General features: G+C 47.8%; 1 protein-coding gene across 1 annotated transcript in view; it reads right to left on the bottom strand.

The window, feature by feature from the left end:
- NT5E (5'-nucleotidase ecto) overlaps window positions 1-16,760 on the bottom strand; it is a 46,441-nt gene that overhangs the window by 7,789 nt on the left and 21,892 nt on the right. Inside the window, exons 4-8 of the mRNA XM_068149068.1 lie at window positions 8,631-8,828; window positions 6,413-6,564; window positions 5,730-5,838; window positions 5,003-5,152; window positions 2,928-3,128 (exon numbers count right to left, since the gene is read on the bottom strand). Coding sequence (XP_068005169.1) covers window positions 2,928-3,128; window positions 5,003-5,152; window positions 5,730-5,838; window positions 6,413-6,564; window positions 8,631-8,828 — 810 coding nt within the window. The remainder of the gene's footprint in view (window positions 1-2,927; window positions 3,129-5,002; window positions 5,153-5,729; window positions 5,839-6,412; window positions 6,565-8,630; window positions 8,829-16,760) is intronic.

The raw sequence follows: 16,760 nt of genomic DNA, 5'->3' as shown, positions 1-16,760 counted from the left end.
GAGTCACCATCACTGGAGGTGTTCAGGAAGAGGTGTTGGGGTGCTTGTTTCCATGTTTTAGTTGATTAGATGGTGTTGGATGATGGGTTGGACTTGATCTCAAAGGTCTTTTCTAACATGGTTAATTCTATTCTATTTGGAAGAAGCAAGAGGCTGAAAGGGATTTTCAAGTCAATTTCCTTGTATGTATTCCTCTCTCTTCTGTTTTTCCCCGAGGAAGGTTGATACAGACTTATTATGTAAATACCATCTTGTACTTGTTAGATATTATCTCCTGGAGTTACATAGTAAATCTTTCTGCAATGTATTCATTCATATTTCTATTGACATTGTGCTGCTTGCCTAAAACAAATATGCCAGACAGAGTTACATGTTATTACTTTTGTTAGTTTATTGTTTTCTAATGTCCAGTCTAAACCTACCCAGTCACAGCTTGAGGCCATTTCCTCTTATTCTATCACTAATTCCCTGTGAGGGGAGACCAGCACCAGCCTCTCCACAACATCCTTTCAGGTAGTTGTAGACAGCAATGAGGTCTCCTCTCAGCCTTCTCTCTTCCAAACTAACCATCCCCAGCTCCTTCAGTTGCTCTTCATCAGATTTATTCTCCAGGCCTTTCCCCAGCTTCATTGCCCTCCTCTGCACTGGCTCCAGCACCTCCACATCTCTCTTGTAGTGGATTGCCCCTCTTGTCTTGTAGAGAGCAATGAGGTCTGGCAGAGCTGTGGCTTTCAAATTGTAACTTCGCTATTTTCTTTTAGGAAGGATTTCTACTCTGTACACCGCTGCATGCCTGCAAAGCATGGTGTGGATTTCCTGCACTGGAAGACCCTCATCAAATCACTGCTGCCTGCCCCCTGTGTCATGAGTCCCTTCTGATCCAAGCTCTTAACAATCCTAAAGTGCAACTCCTACACCTTTAAAAATAATTCATAGTATCATAGTATCAGTCAGGGTTGGAAGGGACCACAAGGAGCATCTAGTTCCAACCCCCCTGCCATGGGCAGGGACACCCCACACTACATCAGCCTGGCCAGAGCCTCATCCAGCCTGGGCTTAAACACCCCCAGGGACGGGGCCTCGACCACCTCCCTGGACAACCCATTCCAGGGTCTCACCACTCTCATGGGGAAGAACCTCCTCTAGTTTTGTCTCTCTGCTACAAGGTGTGGGGGGGAAACTTTACCAGAACCCTTCAAGTTGTTACCTTTCATTACTCTTAATGAATCCTATGTACATTTACTTCTGCATAAGCAGATACTTCCTGAACAACTACCTGAAGGGTAGTTGTTGGTGGATGTTGGTCTCTTCTCCCAGGCAGCCAGCATCAGAACAAGAGGACACAGTCTCAGGCTGCACCAGGGGAGGTTTAGGCTGGATGTTAGGAAGAAGTTCTACACAGAGAGAGTGATTGCCCACTGGAATGGGCTGCCCGGGGAGGTGGTGGAGTCACCATCATTGGAGGTGTTCAGAAGGAGACTTGATGGGGTGCTTGGTGCCATGGGTTAGTTGTTTAGGTGGGTTGGATTGGTTGATGGGTTGGACACGATGATCTTGAAGGTCTCTTCCAACCTGGTTTATTCTATTCTAACTACAGCTGCCTCTAATTTACAAGCTGCAGGCTGAGTCTGATTTCAAACATCAATCCTACCTGCAAGAAGCAATTTCAAGGGAGACACCCTGTAAAACCAAGAAAGCCTGCAAGGAAGAAGGTCCAGAAGGAAAAGGAAAAGCAATGCCTTGACCATCCAGAAGCAGAAAGTAGGACATTCAAGTTCTGGAAAATTTATCACAATATCACCAAGGTTGGAACAGACCTCAAGGATCATCAAGTCCAACCTGTCACCACCGACCTCAGGACTAGACCATGGCACCAAGTGCCACATCCAATCCCCTCTTGAACACCTCCAGGGATGGTGACTCCAGCACCTCCCTGAGCAGCCCATTCCAATGGCTAACAACTGTCTCTGTAAAGAACTTTCTCCTCACCTTGAACCTAAACTTCCCCTGCTGCAGCTTGAGACTGTGTCCTCTGACATGTAGATGTGCTGCCTAGAAGATTTAAGTACAGCATTGCTTCTTTTTTGTATTTTCAGAAATAAAGGATTTAAATCTGAAAAGCTGTTTCAGGTTCCTTTGTGCATGTCAAGTGTATGGATGGAAACTTGAGATCAAGAGACAGTAACATCTTTCTTTTTGATGCATTGTTTAGCAGTGTTCTTCTCTGGGTTGCTTAGCCTGGAGAAGAGGAGGCTCAGGGGAGACCTTATTGCTCTCTACAACTACCTGAAAGGAGGTTGTAGCCAGGTTGGGGGCTGGTCTCTTCTCCCAGGCAACCAGCACCAGAACAAGAGGACAGAGTCTCCAGCAGTGCCAGGGGAGGTTTAGGTTGGATGTGAGGAAGAAATTCTTTACAGAAATTCTTCTTCACAGCCATTGGAATATGCTGCCCAGGGAGGTGGTGGATTCCCCATCACTGGAAGTGTTTATGAAGAGACTGGATGAGGCACTTGTTGGCCTGGTTTAATTGATTAGATGGTGTTGGATGATAGGCTGGACTTGATCTCAAAGGTCTTTTCCAACCTGGTGAATTCTATTTGAACTGTTTAGCCAAGTGCAAGGCCTTGCACATAAAATGTACTCTCTCTAGTTAGGTTTTTTGCCTTTTTCTTGTTTAGACACAATCTCAGGTCTGTTCTCTGCAGTGTTGAATTGATAAGCCACAGTATCTCCTTGGAACTGCTGAGATTTAACTGGAAAAGAATAGAATTGTGGTCTACAACCAAAACTAACAATGCAGAGCAGAGAGATTAAAAGCATAGTTATATCCAGCAAAAGCACATGGCTGAGACTTGTCCTCTCAATCAGAAAGATCTCTTAACTTTGGAGAATTAGTTGTCTGTTACCCTCTTGGTGCTCTTACTTACCTTTAGTGTATCCCAGATTTTTGTCTTTAAGCATGTGGTAGCCATCTCCCCCAAACAGCATATAGGAGGGAAGGGTCACGTTGTATATCTCATCCATCTGGAGCGGGACGTAAGCTGGGACCCGGCAGGCTGTGCAGAGCACTTCTAAACTAACAACTCTGCTTCCTGGGCTTCTGGAGAGATCATAGACCACGTGGATGCCTACAAAGTGCACATTTGAATGCCACTTCATGCAGTGCCTGCTGAAAAAGAATCCCCCCCACCCCCCCCCCCCTGCAGTTGATTCTGCACAGCAGCTTCTGTGACTGAGAGGTTGTATCACAGTATCATTCAGGGTTGGAAGGGACCACAAGGGTCATCTAGTTCCAACCCCCCCTGCCATGGGCAGAGACACCCCACACTACATCAGCCTGGCCAGAGCCTCAGCCAGCCTGGGCTTAAATACCTCCAGGGATGGGGCCTTAACCACCTCCCTGGACAACCCATTCCAGGGCTTCACCACTCTCATGGGGAAGAACCTCCTCCTCACCTCCAGCCTGAATCTCCCCACCTCCAGCTTCATTCCATTCCCCCTAGTCCTATCACTACCTGAGATCCTGAGAAGTCCCTCCCCAGCCTTCCTGTAGGCCCCCTTCAGATACTGGAAGGCCACAATTAGGTCACCTTGGAGCCTTCTCTTCTGCAGACTGAATGTAGAATGACTCCAGATAATTCCCTACTTTCCTTGCCAGAAAAATCCATGGGGTTAGAGAATTCTGGAGCACTCTGAGTTGCTTACCTGACCATCTGTTCTCATCAGTGCTCTACAGAAGATAGTTCTTAGTCATGGGGTTAGGATAGTGCAAGACAAAAATACCTTCCCTCCTTTCTGTAGTCATTGCCCTGGCTTGTTGGCTGAAATGAGCTGTTTCCAAGCCAGCCAGCCTAATTTAGCAGCTGTTATGGATAATAGGTACTCTCCTGAAAAAAACAAAGCCAGCCTAGGGCTGAAAGTTGTGGTTTCTCCTCTCCATAGGAGAAGCAATGTTTCTGGTTGTGAGCCTTCCTCAGTCTAAGCCTGGGGAGAGTGAAGCACCCAGAACCACACTGCCGAGTATTTGCTGATTGGAAAGCCATGGGAGCTTGTCCAAAGTAGAGAGGCTCTTCCAGTCCTGGCACCCTTCCTGCTGTGGATCTTCTGTCCTGGACTCTTTCCAGAGCTATTAGTTATCTTCTTTTTCTATGTGAAGGCAGCAAGCAGAGGTGTTGCTGCAGCTTCACCATGGCACTTAACAAGGTTGTAACTTACTGGTGAAATTGAAAGATTGTTGTAAGGGTCCCAGATCAGGTAAGGAGGGTTGTGACCCCCATCTCTAGGCTACATGGTGGGAGAGGCATGAAGGGAGGATTCTGTAAGCCCCTGCCCTTGAAGTTTAGCTTCTCTGCTACATGAACAATAAATCTGCATTGCATCACACAGAGACCAGGAATGAACCTGACTGTAGCCTCATACAAAGCTGGATAAATACACGGGCAGCTGCAGTTCAGGAAGTGGTGTTAACATTAACTGTTCATCCCTGAAACACTTAGAAATTCACTGAAGCAACTCCATAGCCCATTTGGACTAACTCTGCAACTGTCAGCAACCATTAGACAAGGGCACAAAAGTATTTTGGTACACTGGGATTGAGCAATGACTGGCAGAGAGCACCAGCCTGGGATCCCAGGTAGGCTGCCAGTGAAGAACTCAAAACCAGTTTGTTGTAGCATGTTACACTTACACTCAATTATATCTTCTACACTCAACAAGAAGAAGATATAATTGATTGTAGAAGATATAATTAACTGAAGTGTTAATCTGCTGCCATGGAGGTAGCTGAACCAACTGGGAACCCTCTCTCTGCTGAAGGGAACAGCAATAGCTTCTGTGCTGCAGTGGCTCAATTACACACAAGATAAACTGCCAACTGGCAAGTGTGAGGCAGGGGGCTAGCATGTGTGGCCAACTTGGTTTCCACTCTTAAAGAGGCTTCCTGCTGTAATGCAAACAAGGCCCACAGAAGAGGTGGAACATGAGAAGAAGACAGAAAATCTACCTCCAACCTGCAGCAGCTCTCCGCTTCCTCTTCCGTATCTGCGCACACTGTGCTCAAAAGCTTCCTTCAGAGTGGAGCCTTTCACCCTCACCAGATCAAAACGGCCTCCAAACGGCAAAACAGAGAGCAAATCTTCCACAGTGATGCTACCTGGGGGAACAAGACTTGATTTACAGAATCACAGAAACATTCAGGTTGGAAAAGACCCTCATGATCACCGAGTCCAACCCAGAACCCTACTCTGCAAGGCTCACCCCTAAACCATATCCCCAAGCACCACATCCAAACCACCTTGTAACACATTCAGGTTTGGTGACTCAACCACCTCCTTGGGCAGCACATTCCAATGCCTGACTACTCTTGCTGTGAAAAATGTTTCCTGATGTCCAGTCTAAACCTACCCAGTCATAGTTTGAGGCTATTCCCTCTTGTTCTGCCACTAATTACGTGGGAGAAGAGACCAGCACCAGCCTCTCCACAATGTCCTTTCAGGTAGTTGTAGACAGCAATGAGGCCTCCTTTCAGCCTCCTCTTTTCCAAACTAACCATCCCCAACTCCCTCAGTCACTCTTCATAGGATTTGTTCTCCAGGTCCTTCCCCAGCTTCATTGCCCTCCTCTGCACTGGCTGCAGCACCTCCACATCTGTCTTGTATTGAGGTGCCCCAGTTATATGGTAACTTGATTCTTCCTCCTTGACAGAGTTGTCAGCCTGGGATTTGACATACCATTAGTGCTCTCTTCATCGATGGGTGACCGAATGCCACCTCCGTTCAGGATGCACATCGAGACGTGGTTCCATGACTTCCTGTCTGGACGCCCAATGTTCTCATAGAGCTACCAAAGGAGAGCGGTAGTTTAATCCTCACTTTGCTAGGCAACCCTAGACAAAGTTGTCTAAACAACCCCAGCTCCCTCAGCCTCTCCTCACAGGGCTTGTGATCCAGACCCCTTGCCAGCTTTGATGCCCTTCTCTGGACATATTTGAGCAACTCTACAACTTTCTTGAATTGAGGGGCCCAGAATTAGACACAGTACTCAAGGTGTGGCCTAACCAGTGCTGAGTACAGGGGCAGAATATCTTTCCTGGTCCTGCTGGCCACACTATTCCTGATGCAGGCCAGGATGCCATTGGCCTTCTTGGCCACCTGGGCACACTGTTGGCTCGTGTTCAGCTGGCTGTCAACCAGTACCCCCCAGGTCCCTTTCTGCCTGGCTGCTCTCTAGCCACTCTGACCCCAGCCTTTAGTGCTAGCCTCGCTTCTTCCAGACCTGTCTAGGGTTGTGCTGGAAAAGTGTTGGCAAGCAGCACAGAGCCCATCAGCTGGTCAGTCAGAGCCAGAGGGAGTTTCATCTGATGTTCTGGCACAGCACTGGGATGTGATTGCCACCTGTGGTGGCCGTGTCTCACCGCAGCATCACAGAGCAGGTTTCCCATGTTACACTCCTGGAAACGGCAGGCTTGGCTTGTACCATTCAGGTAAACACTGGTTTTTCCAATCTCCTCAGAGTAATTCCCCAGGTTTTTTCTCCATTCTTCCACTTCTTCTTTAATATGCTCATCTATAAAGCAGTATGAAAGTGTAAAACCAGCACCACGCAGTCTCGTATTAATGATGCTTCAGTGAATACAAAGCTCGGGGCGGGGAGGAACCCTCCTGCTCTTTGTGGCTCTAAAATGGAATGGAATGAATAGAATAGAATAGAATAGAATAGAATAGAATAGAATAGAATAATAATAATAGAATAGATGGAATGGAATGGAATAGAATAGAATAGAATAGGCCAGGCCAGGTTGGAAGAGACCTTCAAGATCATCGCGTCCAACCCATCAACCAATCCAACCCACCTAAACAACTAACCCATGGCACCAAGCACTCCATCAAGTCTAGTCCTGAACACCTCCAATGATGGTGACTCCACCACCTCCCCGGGCAGCCCATTCCAATGGGCAATGACTCTCTCTGTATAGAACTTCTTCCTAACATCCAACCTGAACCTTCCCTGGTGCAGCCTGAGACTGTGTCCTCTTGTTCTGGTACTGGCTGCCTGGGAGAATGGAATGGAATGGAATGGAATGGAATAGAATAGAATAGAATAGAATAGAATAGAATAGAATAGACCAGACCAGACCAGACCAGGTTGGAAAAGACCTTTGAGATCATCAAGCCTAACCCATCACCCAACACCATCTAATCAACTAAACCATGGCACCAAGTGCCTCATCCAGTCTCTTCTTGAACACCTCCAGTGATGGTGACTCCACCACCTCCCTGGGCAGCACATTCCAATGGCAAATCACTCTCTCTGTGAAGAACATCTTCCTAACATCCAGCCTAAACCTCCCCTGACACAGCTTGGGACTGTGTCCTCTTTGAGCAACATGTCATCTACACTCACTTCAAACAAAGCCTGTGAAAGGAGCAGGCAGGACAAATAAATCAAGTGAACAAGTCATGCCTGTGCCCCAGCAAGGTTGTCTCCTCTGGAACAAAACTACTTCTTTTGCCCACTCCTGTTTGAACCTCTAGCTGTGATGGGGTTTCTAGTACCTGCCTTGACAGGTGACAGAGTCTATTGTGGCAGTTTTAGGCTGATGCCTAGGAGATTTTCCACAAATCTTGAGTAGAAAGTGGCAAAATGTAAACAAATTACCATTGAATGTCAAAGGAAAATAAAGTCTAAATAGTCCCATTGGTCTGATCACTGACATAAAGTTAGTTGTAGAAACTCATTTCTCTTTTCTTGGCTTCTTCACTCTAGCAGACACCAGCTGGTAGCTTTTGTTTGCCTGCTGCTGACTTTGGCTGCATTCTTGTCGTGGCTATGTACTAACAAACCACTCTCCGCTTTTCTCCTCTTTCTTTTTCCTTGTCTGGCAGGGGGAGAGGGGAAAAAGACCCTCAGGATCACCAAGTCCAACCAATAACCCTACTCTGCAAGGTTCACCCCTAAACCATATCCCCAAGCACCACATCCAAATGACCTTTAAACACATTCATGGTCAGTGACTCAACCATCTACCTGGGCAGCACATTCCAGTACCTGAAATCATCATGTCAGGGCTAGATACAATGGTCTCTGCTGAATGGCAAGGTAATATATCACCCAAGTCCTACAAAAGGCTTCTCAGGACACAGGCTCAAGCTGCACCAGGGGAGGTTTAGGCTGGAGGTGAGGAGAAAGTTCTTCACAGAGAGAGTTGTTAGCCATTGGAATGTGCTGCCCAGGGGGGTGGTGGAGTCACCATCCCTGGAGGGGTTCAAGAGGGGATTGGATGTGGCACTTGAAGCCATGGTTTAGTAGTCATGAGATGTTGGGTGACAGGTTGGACTTGATGATCCTTGAGGTCTTTTCCAGCCTTATTGATTCTATGATTCAGTGACTTTAAACAGGCAAAAACATGCACTGAGTTTGTGTATATTAGGAAAACAAACCCACAACATTCAGAAAGAGAAACAGAGGCAAATGGGTGCAGCAGTGACACATCCTAAACCCTTCACCAAAGAGAAGTGCAAGCTCTGGAAGAAAAGTGGTTTCCTCTGTGACACTGTGCCGTGCATTTCACATAGCAACGCTTGAACTGCAGCAGAGCGCTGCAGGCAAATCCAAACGACTGCTCCACATACCTTCAGGAACACTGCTGTCCAGCAGAATGGGGTTTCCAACTGCTTCAACTACATTTCCTTTCTTGTCAAATGTAACATTTAAGTAACCAAGATATTTTCCATAAGCATAAGCTTGAACAACTGGCACCTTCCTCCCGTCATCCGAGTCAACCAGGAATGGGTAGGGGCCAGCTGGCTGTTCAGTGGAGGGCGGGGTGCCTGTGTAAAACAAGAATGCAAGGCAGGTCTTCAGCTCATATGACCCTCAAGGAATTATTGGAATGACATTGCAAAGGTTTCTCAGCCTTAAGAACCCAAACAGGATATTCAGCAGAGGCAGCAATGGGTGTATTGGATAGCAAGAATACATGCCCACAAGAGGGACAGAGAGAGACTGTTTGCAAAGTGATTGGATGAGGGGCAATAGCTACAAACTAGAGAAGAGCAGATTTAGATTGGATGAGCCAGCAGTGTGCCCAGGTGGCCAAGAAGGCCAATGGCATCCTGGCCTGGATCAGGAATAGAGCAGCTAGCAGGAGCAGGGAGGTCATTGTGCCTCTGTACTCAGCACTGGTCAGGCCACACCTTGAGTGCTGTGTCCAGTTCTGGGCTCCTCAGTTTAAGAAAGATATTGAGCTGCTGGAACGTGTCCAGAGAAGGGCAACAAAGCTGGGGAGGGGTTTGGAGCACAGTCCTGTGAGGAAAGGCTGAGGGAGCTGGGGTTCCTTAGCCTGGAGAAGAGGAGGCTCAGGGGAGACCTTGCTCTCAGGCAACCTGTGACAGAACAAGAGGACACACTCTCAAGCTGTGCCAGGAGAGGTTTAGGCTGGATGTTAGGAAGAAGTTCTTCCCAGAAAGAGACTGACCATATGGAATGTGCTGCCCAAGGAGGTGGTGGAGTCACCATCCCTGAAAGTGTTTAAAAAGAGACTGGATGAGGCACTTGGTGCCATGGTTTAGTTGATTAGATGGTGTTGAGTGATAAGTTGGACTTGATGATCTCAAAGGTCTTTTCCAACCTGGTTAATTCTGTATTCTGTTAGGAACAGGTTCTTTACCATAAGGGTAGTGGAACACTGGAACAGGTTGCCCAGGGAGGTGATTTGGGCCCCATCCCTGGACATATTCAAAGTGAGGCTTGACAGGGCTCAGGGCAGCCTGATCTAATTAGAATAAATAAACCTTTATTAGAATAAACCAAACCAGGTTGGAAGAGACCTTCAAGATCATCGTGTCCAACCCATCAACCAATCCAACCCACCCAAACAGCTAACCCATGGCACCAAGCACCCCATCAAGTCTCCTTCTGAACACCTCCAATGATGGCGACTCCACCACCTCCCCAGGCAGCCCATTCCAATGGGCAATCTCTCTCTCTGTGTAGAACTTCTTCCTAACATCCAACCTGAACCTCCCCTGGTGCAGCCTGAGACTGTGTCCTCTTGTTCCGGTACTGGCTGCCTGGGAGAAGAGACCAACCTCTGCCTGTCTACAACCTCCCTTCAGGTAGTTGTAGAGAGTGATAAGGTCACCCCTGAGTGTCCTCTTCTCCAGGCTGAGCAACCCCAGCTCCCTCAGCCTCTCCTCATAGGGCTGTGTTCCAAACCCCTCACCAACTTTGTTGCTCTTCTCTGGACTCGTTCCAGCAAGTCAACATCCTTCCTAAATTGAGGGGCCCAGAACTGGACACAGTTCTGAGGATGTCCCTCCAGAGGGGGCTGGACTAAGTGACCTTTGGAGGTCCCTTCCAACCCAGAGCATTCCATGATTCTGTGATCTGATTATTGACACAGAATCACAGAGCGTAAGGGGTTGGGAAGGGGCCTCGAAAGATCATCCAGCCCGATGTCATTTCATGAGTGACAGTGTTGTTTTCAGGACATGAGCTCTGATAACTGCCCCAGTGTTTCTTTAAGTTGGGACAGCACACTCCTCCATGAGGTCATGTCACATTAACAACAATGGAACATTTCATCCCAATTATTCCCATCTCAACCTCTCAGCAGCGAGCACATGCCAGCCTCTGGCTGCAGAGATTGTTGTTAAGCCTTCACCCTGCATTATTCTGCATCAGATGAAAAATGAGAATGTCAGTAAAGTATACACAGGATTTTTTAGTACAAAAAAAAGTATAAATGATTCTAAGGGATAATACCTACAAGCAGCTCTGTGACTCTGTGCTCACATTTGTGCATTTTAATGTTGAGGGTTTTTTTTTTACTATACCAAATGTAGCCTTGTCTACATGCTTTGATTCCATGACATTGGTAGCAGTTTGCCTGTTTTGGTAAATGTCTTTTCATTTCAGCAGGAAGCTTTGTTTCTCCTTTCACTGCTTCCTTTTCTCAGTTGGTAGAGTAACTAGTGCTAGAGTTTAGCCCCAGGTATGAGAAAAATCATAGGGATAGGATAGGATAGGATAGGATAGGATAGGATAGGATAGGATAGGATAGGATAGGATAGGATGGGATGGGATGGGATGGGATAGGATAGGATAGGATAGGATAGGATAGGATAGGATAGGATGGGATGGGATGGGATGGGATGGGATGGAATGGAAATAGAATGGAAATGGAATGGAAATAGAATAGAAATAGAATGGAAATAGAATGGAAATAGAGAAGAAGAAATAGAGTAGAATTAACCAAGTTGGAAGAGACCTTTGAGATCATCAAGTCCAACCTATCACCCAACACCATCTAATCAACTAAACCATGGCACTAAGCACCCCATCCAGTCTCCTCCTAAACACCTCCAGTGATGGTGACTCCACCACCTCCCTGGGCAGCCCATTCCAATGGCAAATCAATCTTTCTATGAGGAACCTCTTCCTAACATCCAGCCTAAACCTCCCCTGGTGTAGCTTGAGACTGTCCTCTTGTTCTGGTGCTGCTTGCCTGGGAGAAGAGACCAACCCCCACTTGGCTACAACCTCCCTTCAGGTAGTTGTAGACAGCAATAAGGTCTCCCCTGAGCCTCCTCTTCTGCAGGCTAAGCAACCCCAGCTCCCTCAGCCTCTCCTCATAGGGCTTGTGCTCCAAACCCCTCCCCAGCTGTGTTGCCTTTCTCTGGACACGTTCCAGCATCTTAACATCTTTCCTAAACTGAGGGGCCCAGAACTGGACAAATGAGAATTGTTTAGGTTGTAAAAGACCTTCAAGATCATTGAATCCAACCATTAACCCTGCTCTACCAAGTCTACTGCAAAGCCACATCCCTAAGCACCACATCTACACAGCTTTTCAATACATCCAGGGGTGGTGACTCAACCACTGAGGTCTCCCCTCAGCCTCCCCTTCTCCAGGCTAAACAATCCCAGTTCCCTCAGCCACTTCTCATAAGACCTATTCTCTAAACCCCTCACCACCTTCATTTTGTATCCTGGACACACCCCAGCAGCTCAATGGCTTTATTGTAGACATATCCCCAAAACTGAAGGCAGCATTCAAGGTGCATCCTCACCAGCTCCAAGTACAGTTGCATGATCACTTTCCTGCTCCTGCTGGCCACACTACTGGCGATGCAGGCCAAGATGTTGCTGGCCTCCTTGGACACCTGGGCACACTACTGGATCAAGTTCAGCCAGCTGTCAGCCAGCACCCTCAGGCCCTTTTCTGCTGCACAGCTTTCCAGTCACTCTGCCCCAAGCCTGTAGCATTGCATGGGGTTGTTGTGACCCAAGTGCAAGACCCAGCACTTGTTAAACTTGCCCTAGCTGAGCCCTGGGGAACACCAGTTATAAAGCTATACTCAGCTCAGCAATAGTGCAGCAGCCACAATATCCAGGAACACAGTCCTCAAAAGCAGGAAGAAGAGCAGGAAGAGGAGCAGGATGAGGAAGAACCCAAGAATGAGGCCCTATCAGGAGACTACCCTCTCCTCAGCAAAGTTCCTCCTTTGTACTGTGTGATGCTCATGTTATGGGATACACCTCTGAGCCAGCTTCAGTCAGGTGTCCTGGCTGGGTCACAACTGATAATGGGCTGCAGCTCATGTCTGGCCTGGGATTTTGTCCCAGCAAAGCCAGGACATCCTCCAGAATTTCAGTCAGGCTGCAAACCCCCTGTGGAAGCAAACTCCATTAGCACTGTGGTTATGTAGTCATTGACTGCAGACTCTTATCAATCTGCAAATTTGGAGGGTGATTAGATGCAGGACTTGGTAACAGATTAAAGTAAGGCATCTGCAGAGAAAAGAGATGTCAACTCAATAGGGCTGCTGCAGGACTTAGACACCACACAGGTGAAGAAAGCAGCAAGGAAAACTACACAGCACAGCACTTGTCTCCAGGGTGTCACCTTCTCCCTGTCTCCTTGACCATACTAAGCAGTATCACTCCCCAGTACTCTGAGTATTTCTACCCCACTGCAGGCAAAGACCAAGATCAGGCAGCTCTGAAAGGCTTCATGTGCTGCACAGCAGACCCCCTTGCAGAGCCCCTCTGCAAAAGCATTTCCTATTCATGTACTGGTGAGAGCTGAGGTGCTGGTGGGGTGGGGGGAGCGGGTGCGGAGGACGTGGATCCGGAGGAAAGCAGACTCCTCACTTCCACTGCTCACAGAACAACTTGTTTCCTTCTATTTACAGTTGTTTATGTAACGTGAAATCCTGGGATAAGCAGCATGACAAATGTTCCTCCTAGAACTCCAATATGATTTATATTTATCTCTAAGCCCTCTGCTTCTGCAGGGGGAATGGCTGTAACAAAACACAAGCTGAAGCAAACTTAGCAGAGAAGCAGTTTTCCCTAGTACCAGCCTGGTTCACAGTCAGTTTCTTGATGATGCTCCTTCAATATTCAGTATTTATCACAAAGACACAGAACTTCAGGGGCTGGAAGGGACCTTGAAAGATCATCCAGTCCAGCCCCCTTGTCAGAATAGGATCACCTAGACCAGATCCCACAGGAACACATCCACTTGGGTTTTGGATATCTCGAGGGAGGGAGACTCCACAACATCCCTGGGCAGCCTGTTCCAGTGCTCTGTCACTCTCACAGTGAAAATTTTTTTCCTCATGTTTATGTGAAACTTCCTCTGCCTTAACTTCCACCAATTGCCCTTGTCCTGTCATTGGGCAGCACCAACAAGAGCCTGGCTCCAACCTCTTGGCACTCACCCTTCACAGATTCATAAACATTGATGAGGTCACCTCTCAGTCTCCTCTTCTCTAAGCTAAAGAGCCTCAGCTCCCTCAGTCTCTCCACATACAGAAGATGTTCCACTCCCTTCATTATACTCATGGCTCTGTGCTGGACTCTTTCAAGCAGTTCCCTGAGGTCTTTCTTGAATTGAGAGGCCCAGAACTGGACACAATATTCCAGATGTGGCCTCACCAGTGCAGAGTAGAGGGGGAGGAGAACCTCTCTCGACCTGCTGGTCACAGCCCTTCTAATCCACCCCATTTATTTTGAGAGCACTTCAAGAAATCCTGTAGGTAATGAGAGCCCTGCAGGATTTATCTGAGCAAAAGTGTCTTTGGGGTTTTTTGGAACTGACTCAGTTATGGTCTCTTGCCCTTGTGCAGTCCTTGAATTACAGAGCATTTGGAAGAGAAAGTTATGCTTTCTAGTCATCCTTTTGGCTTGCATCAGCTGCAGGTGGTTAAGCGCTTGTCCAGAGCCTTGCTTTCTGAAGAAACATTTTCCAATCCTGATATGCTCTTGCAGGACTAATAATCACTGTGACACAGAGCAATTTGGGCTGGAAGGGACCTTAAAGAGCATCCAGTTCAAACAACTTCCCTGACAGGGGCAGGGATGAAGGGTTGGACGCAATGATCTTGAAGGTCTCTTCCAACCTGGTATATTCTGTATTCTATATTCTATATTCTACTAAACCAAGTTGCTCAAGTCCCCATCCAGCCTGTCTCTGAATGCTTCCAGAATAGGAGCCTCCATGTCATCTCTGGGCAACTTGTTCCAATGTCTCAGAACCCTCATGGTGAAGAATTTCTTCCTAATGTCTAACCTAAATTGAGCCTCTTCCAGTTTGAAGCCATTGTTTCTCATCCTGTCATTACAGGCCTTTGTAAAAAGTAATTTGCAACCTGGTCCATTCCATTCGATTCCATTCCATTCCATTCCATTCCATTCCATTCCATTCCATTCCATTCCATTCCATTCCATTCCATTCCATTCCATTCCATTCCATTCCATTCCATTCCATTCCATTCCATTCCATTCCATTCCATTCCATTCTCCAGCTATCTTGTAGGGCCCTTTCAAATACTGAAAAGCTGCTAAAAGGTCTCCCTGGAGCCTTCTCTTGTTCAGGCTCAACAACCCCAACTCTGATCATCTTCATGGCCCTCCTCTAGACCCAGTCTAACAGTTCCACAGCCTTCTGGTGTTGGGGCCCAAGAGCTGGACACAGTACTCCAGGTGGGGTCTCACAAGAGTGGAGTACAGGAGGAGAATCACCTTCCTTGACCAGGTGGCCATGCTCCTTTTAATGCAGCCCAGGACATGACTGACACTATGGGCTTCAAGCACACATTACCAGCTCATTTTGTTTCTCACCAACCAGGACCCCCAAGTCCTTCTCCTCAGGACTGCTCTCTATTCATACTCTGCCCAGCCCATGCCTGTGTTTGGCATTGCCCTGACACAGGTGCAGGAACTTGGCTTTGTTGAACTTCATGAGACTGGCATTGCCACATCTCTCAACCCTGGATCCCTCTGGATGGCATCCCCTCCCTCCAGTATGTCAACTGCATCACACAGGTTGGTGTCATCAGCAAACCTGCTGAGGGTGCACTTGACCCCAGTGTCTGTGTTAAACAGCACCAACCCCTGAGGAGCACCATTCATCACTCATCTCCACATAGACTTCGAGCCATTGACTCTTGGAGTGCAACCATCCAAGTATTTATCCACTGAGTGGCCCACCCATAGTCTGCTCTGACAGCAGGAATGACAGCAGATGTGCACAGGAGCTCCTGCAGATCTAGACAGGGCATGACCTCTGACATCTTAACGACAACTCATCCGATTGAGGTACAAACTCTCCACTCTCTCAGTCTGGATTTTGCTGTGTAAACTCACAAGGAATGTACACTTGGAACACTTAATTTTATATTGCTGCTGATAGATGCTGTCAGTGGGCAGCAGGCTGCACAGAGACAAAAGACCAAAGTCTTTGTGGGATGCGCAGGTGAGCACTGGAATGCTCTGCACCAGCTGTAGTGAAGGCAAAAGGCTCAAGGGGAGATGGGGCAGGTTCACAGAAGAGAAGCTCCAGTGGGAACTAGGAAATACCAAGACACTACTGGCTTGGGAAGTCCCTGAGCTGCAAGCTGGTGGGAGACAGGAACAGGTCTGTGTACTGCATCTCCATCCACAGGCTTGTCCATCCTCACTCGGTCACTCTTGGAGACAAGACTTTGACATGGTCAGTCCCGTTGTCTCTTCCAGTTTGGCCACTTCTCAGCTGCATCCCTGTGCTAAGTATCATAGTATCATAGTATCAGTCAGGGTTGGAAGGGACCACAAGGATCATCTAGTTCCAAACCCCCTGACATGGGCAGGGACACCCCACACTACATCAGCCTGGCCAGAGCCTCAGCCAGCCTGGGCTTAAACACCTCCAGGTGGGCCTCAACCACCTCCCTGGACAACCCATTCCAGGGCTTCACCACTCTCATGGTGAAGAACTTCCTCCTCACCTCCAGCCTGAATCTCCCCACCTCCAGCTTCATTCCATTCCCCCTAGTCCTATCACTGCCTGAGATCCTGACAAGTCCCTCCCCAGCCTTCCTGTAGGCCCCCTTCAGATACTGGAAGGCCACAATTAGGTCACCTCGCAGCCTTCTCTTCTGCAGACTGAACAGCCCCAACTCCTTCAGTCTGTCCTCATAGGAGAGGTGCTCCAGCCCTCTGATCATCCTCGTGGCCCTAAGTGTTTGCAGCCTCTGACTCACAGGTATGCCAAATCTATGTGTCATTAATTATTCCTTGAGGCCAACTTCAAGGGAGATTCTGAGCTCTTTAATGTGTAACTGCAGCATGCAATTATTTGTCTTTAACAAGGGGGACAGTAAAAGGCGAGAGGCCAGATGAGAGGAAGAAAGCATGAAAATGTGAGAGGAGGTGAGTAGGAAAAGGAGAGGATGAAATAGTGCAAAACCTTTCAGTGGCTAAGTTCCTAGGGC

This window comes from Melanerpes formicivorus, unplaced genomic scaffold, assembly GCF_026170545.1.
Source record: "Melanerpes formicivorus ecotype bairdi unplaced genomic scaffold, bMelFor1.0.p_v2 SCAF_2, whole genome shotgun sequence".
Classification (NCBI taxonomy): Eukaryota; Metazoa; Chordata; class Aves; order Piciformes; family Picidae; genus Melanerpes; species Melanerpes formicivorus.
The sequence above is the reverse complement of the archived record's forward strand: the minus strand, read 5'-3'. Positions and strand labels throughout refer to the sequence as shown.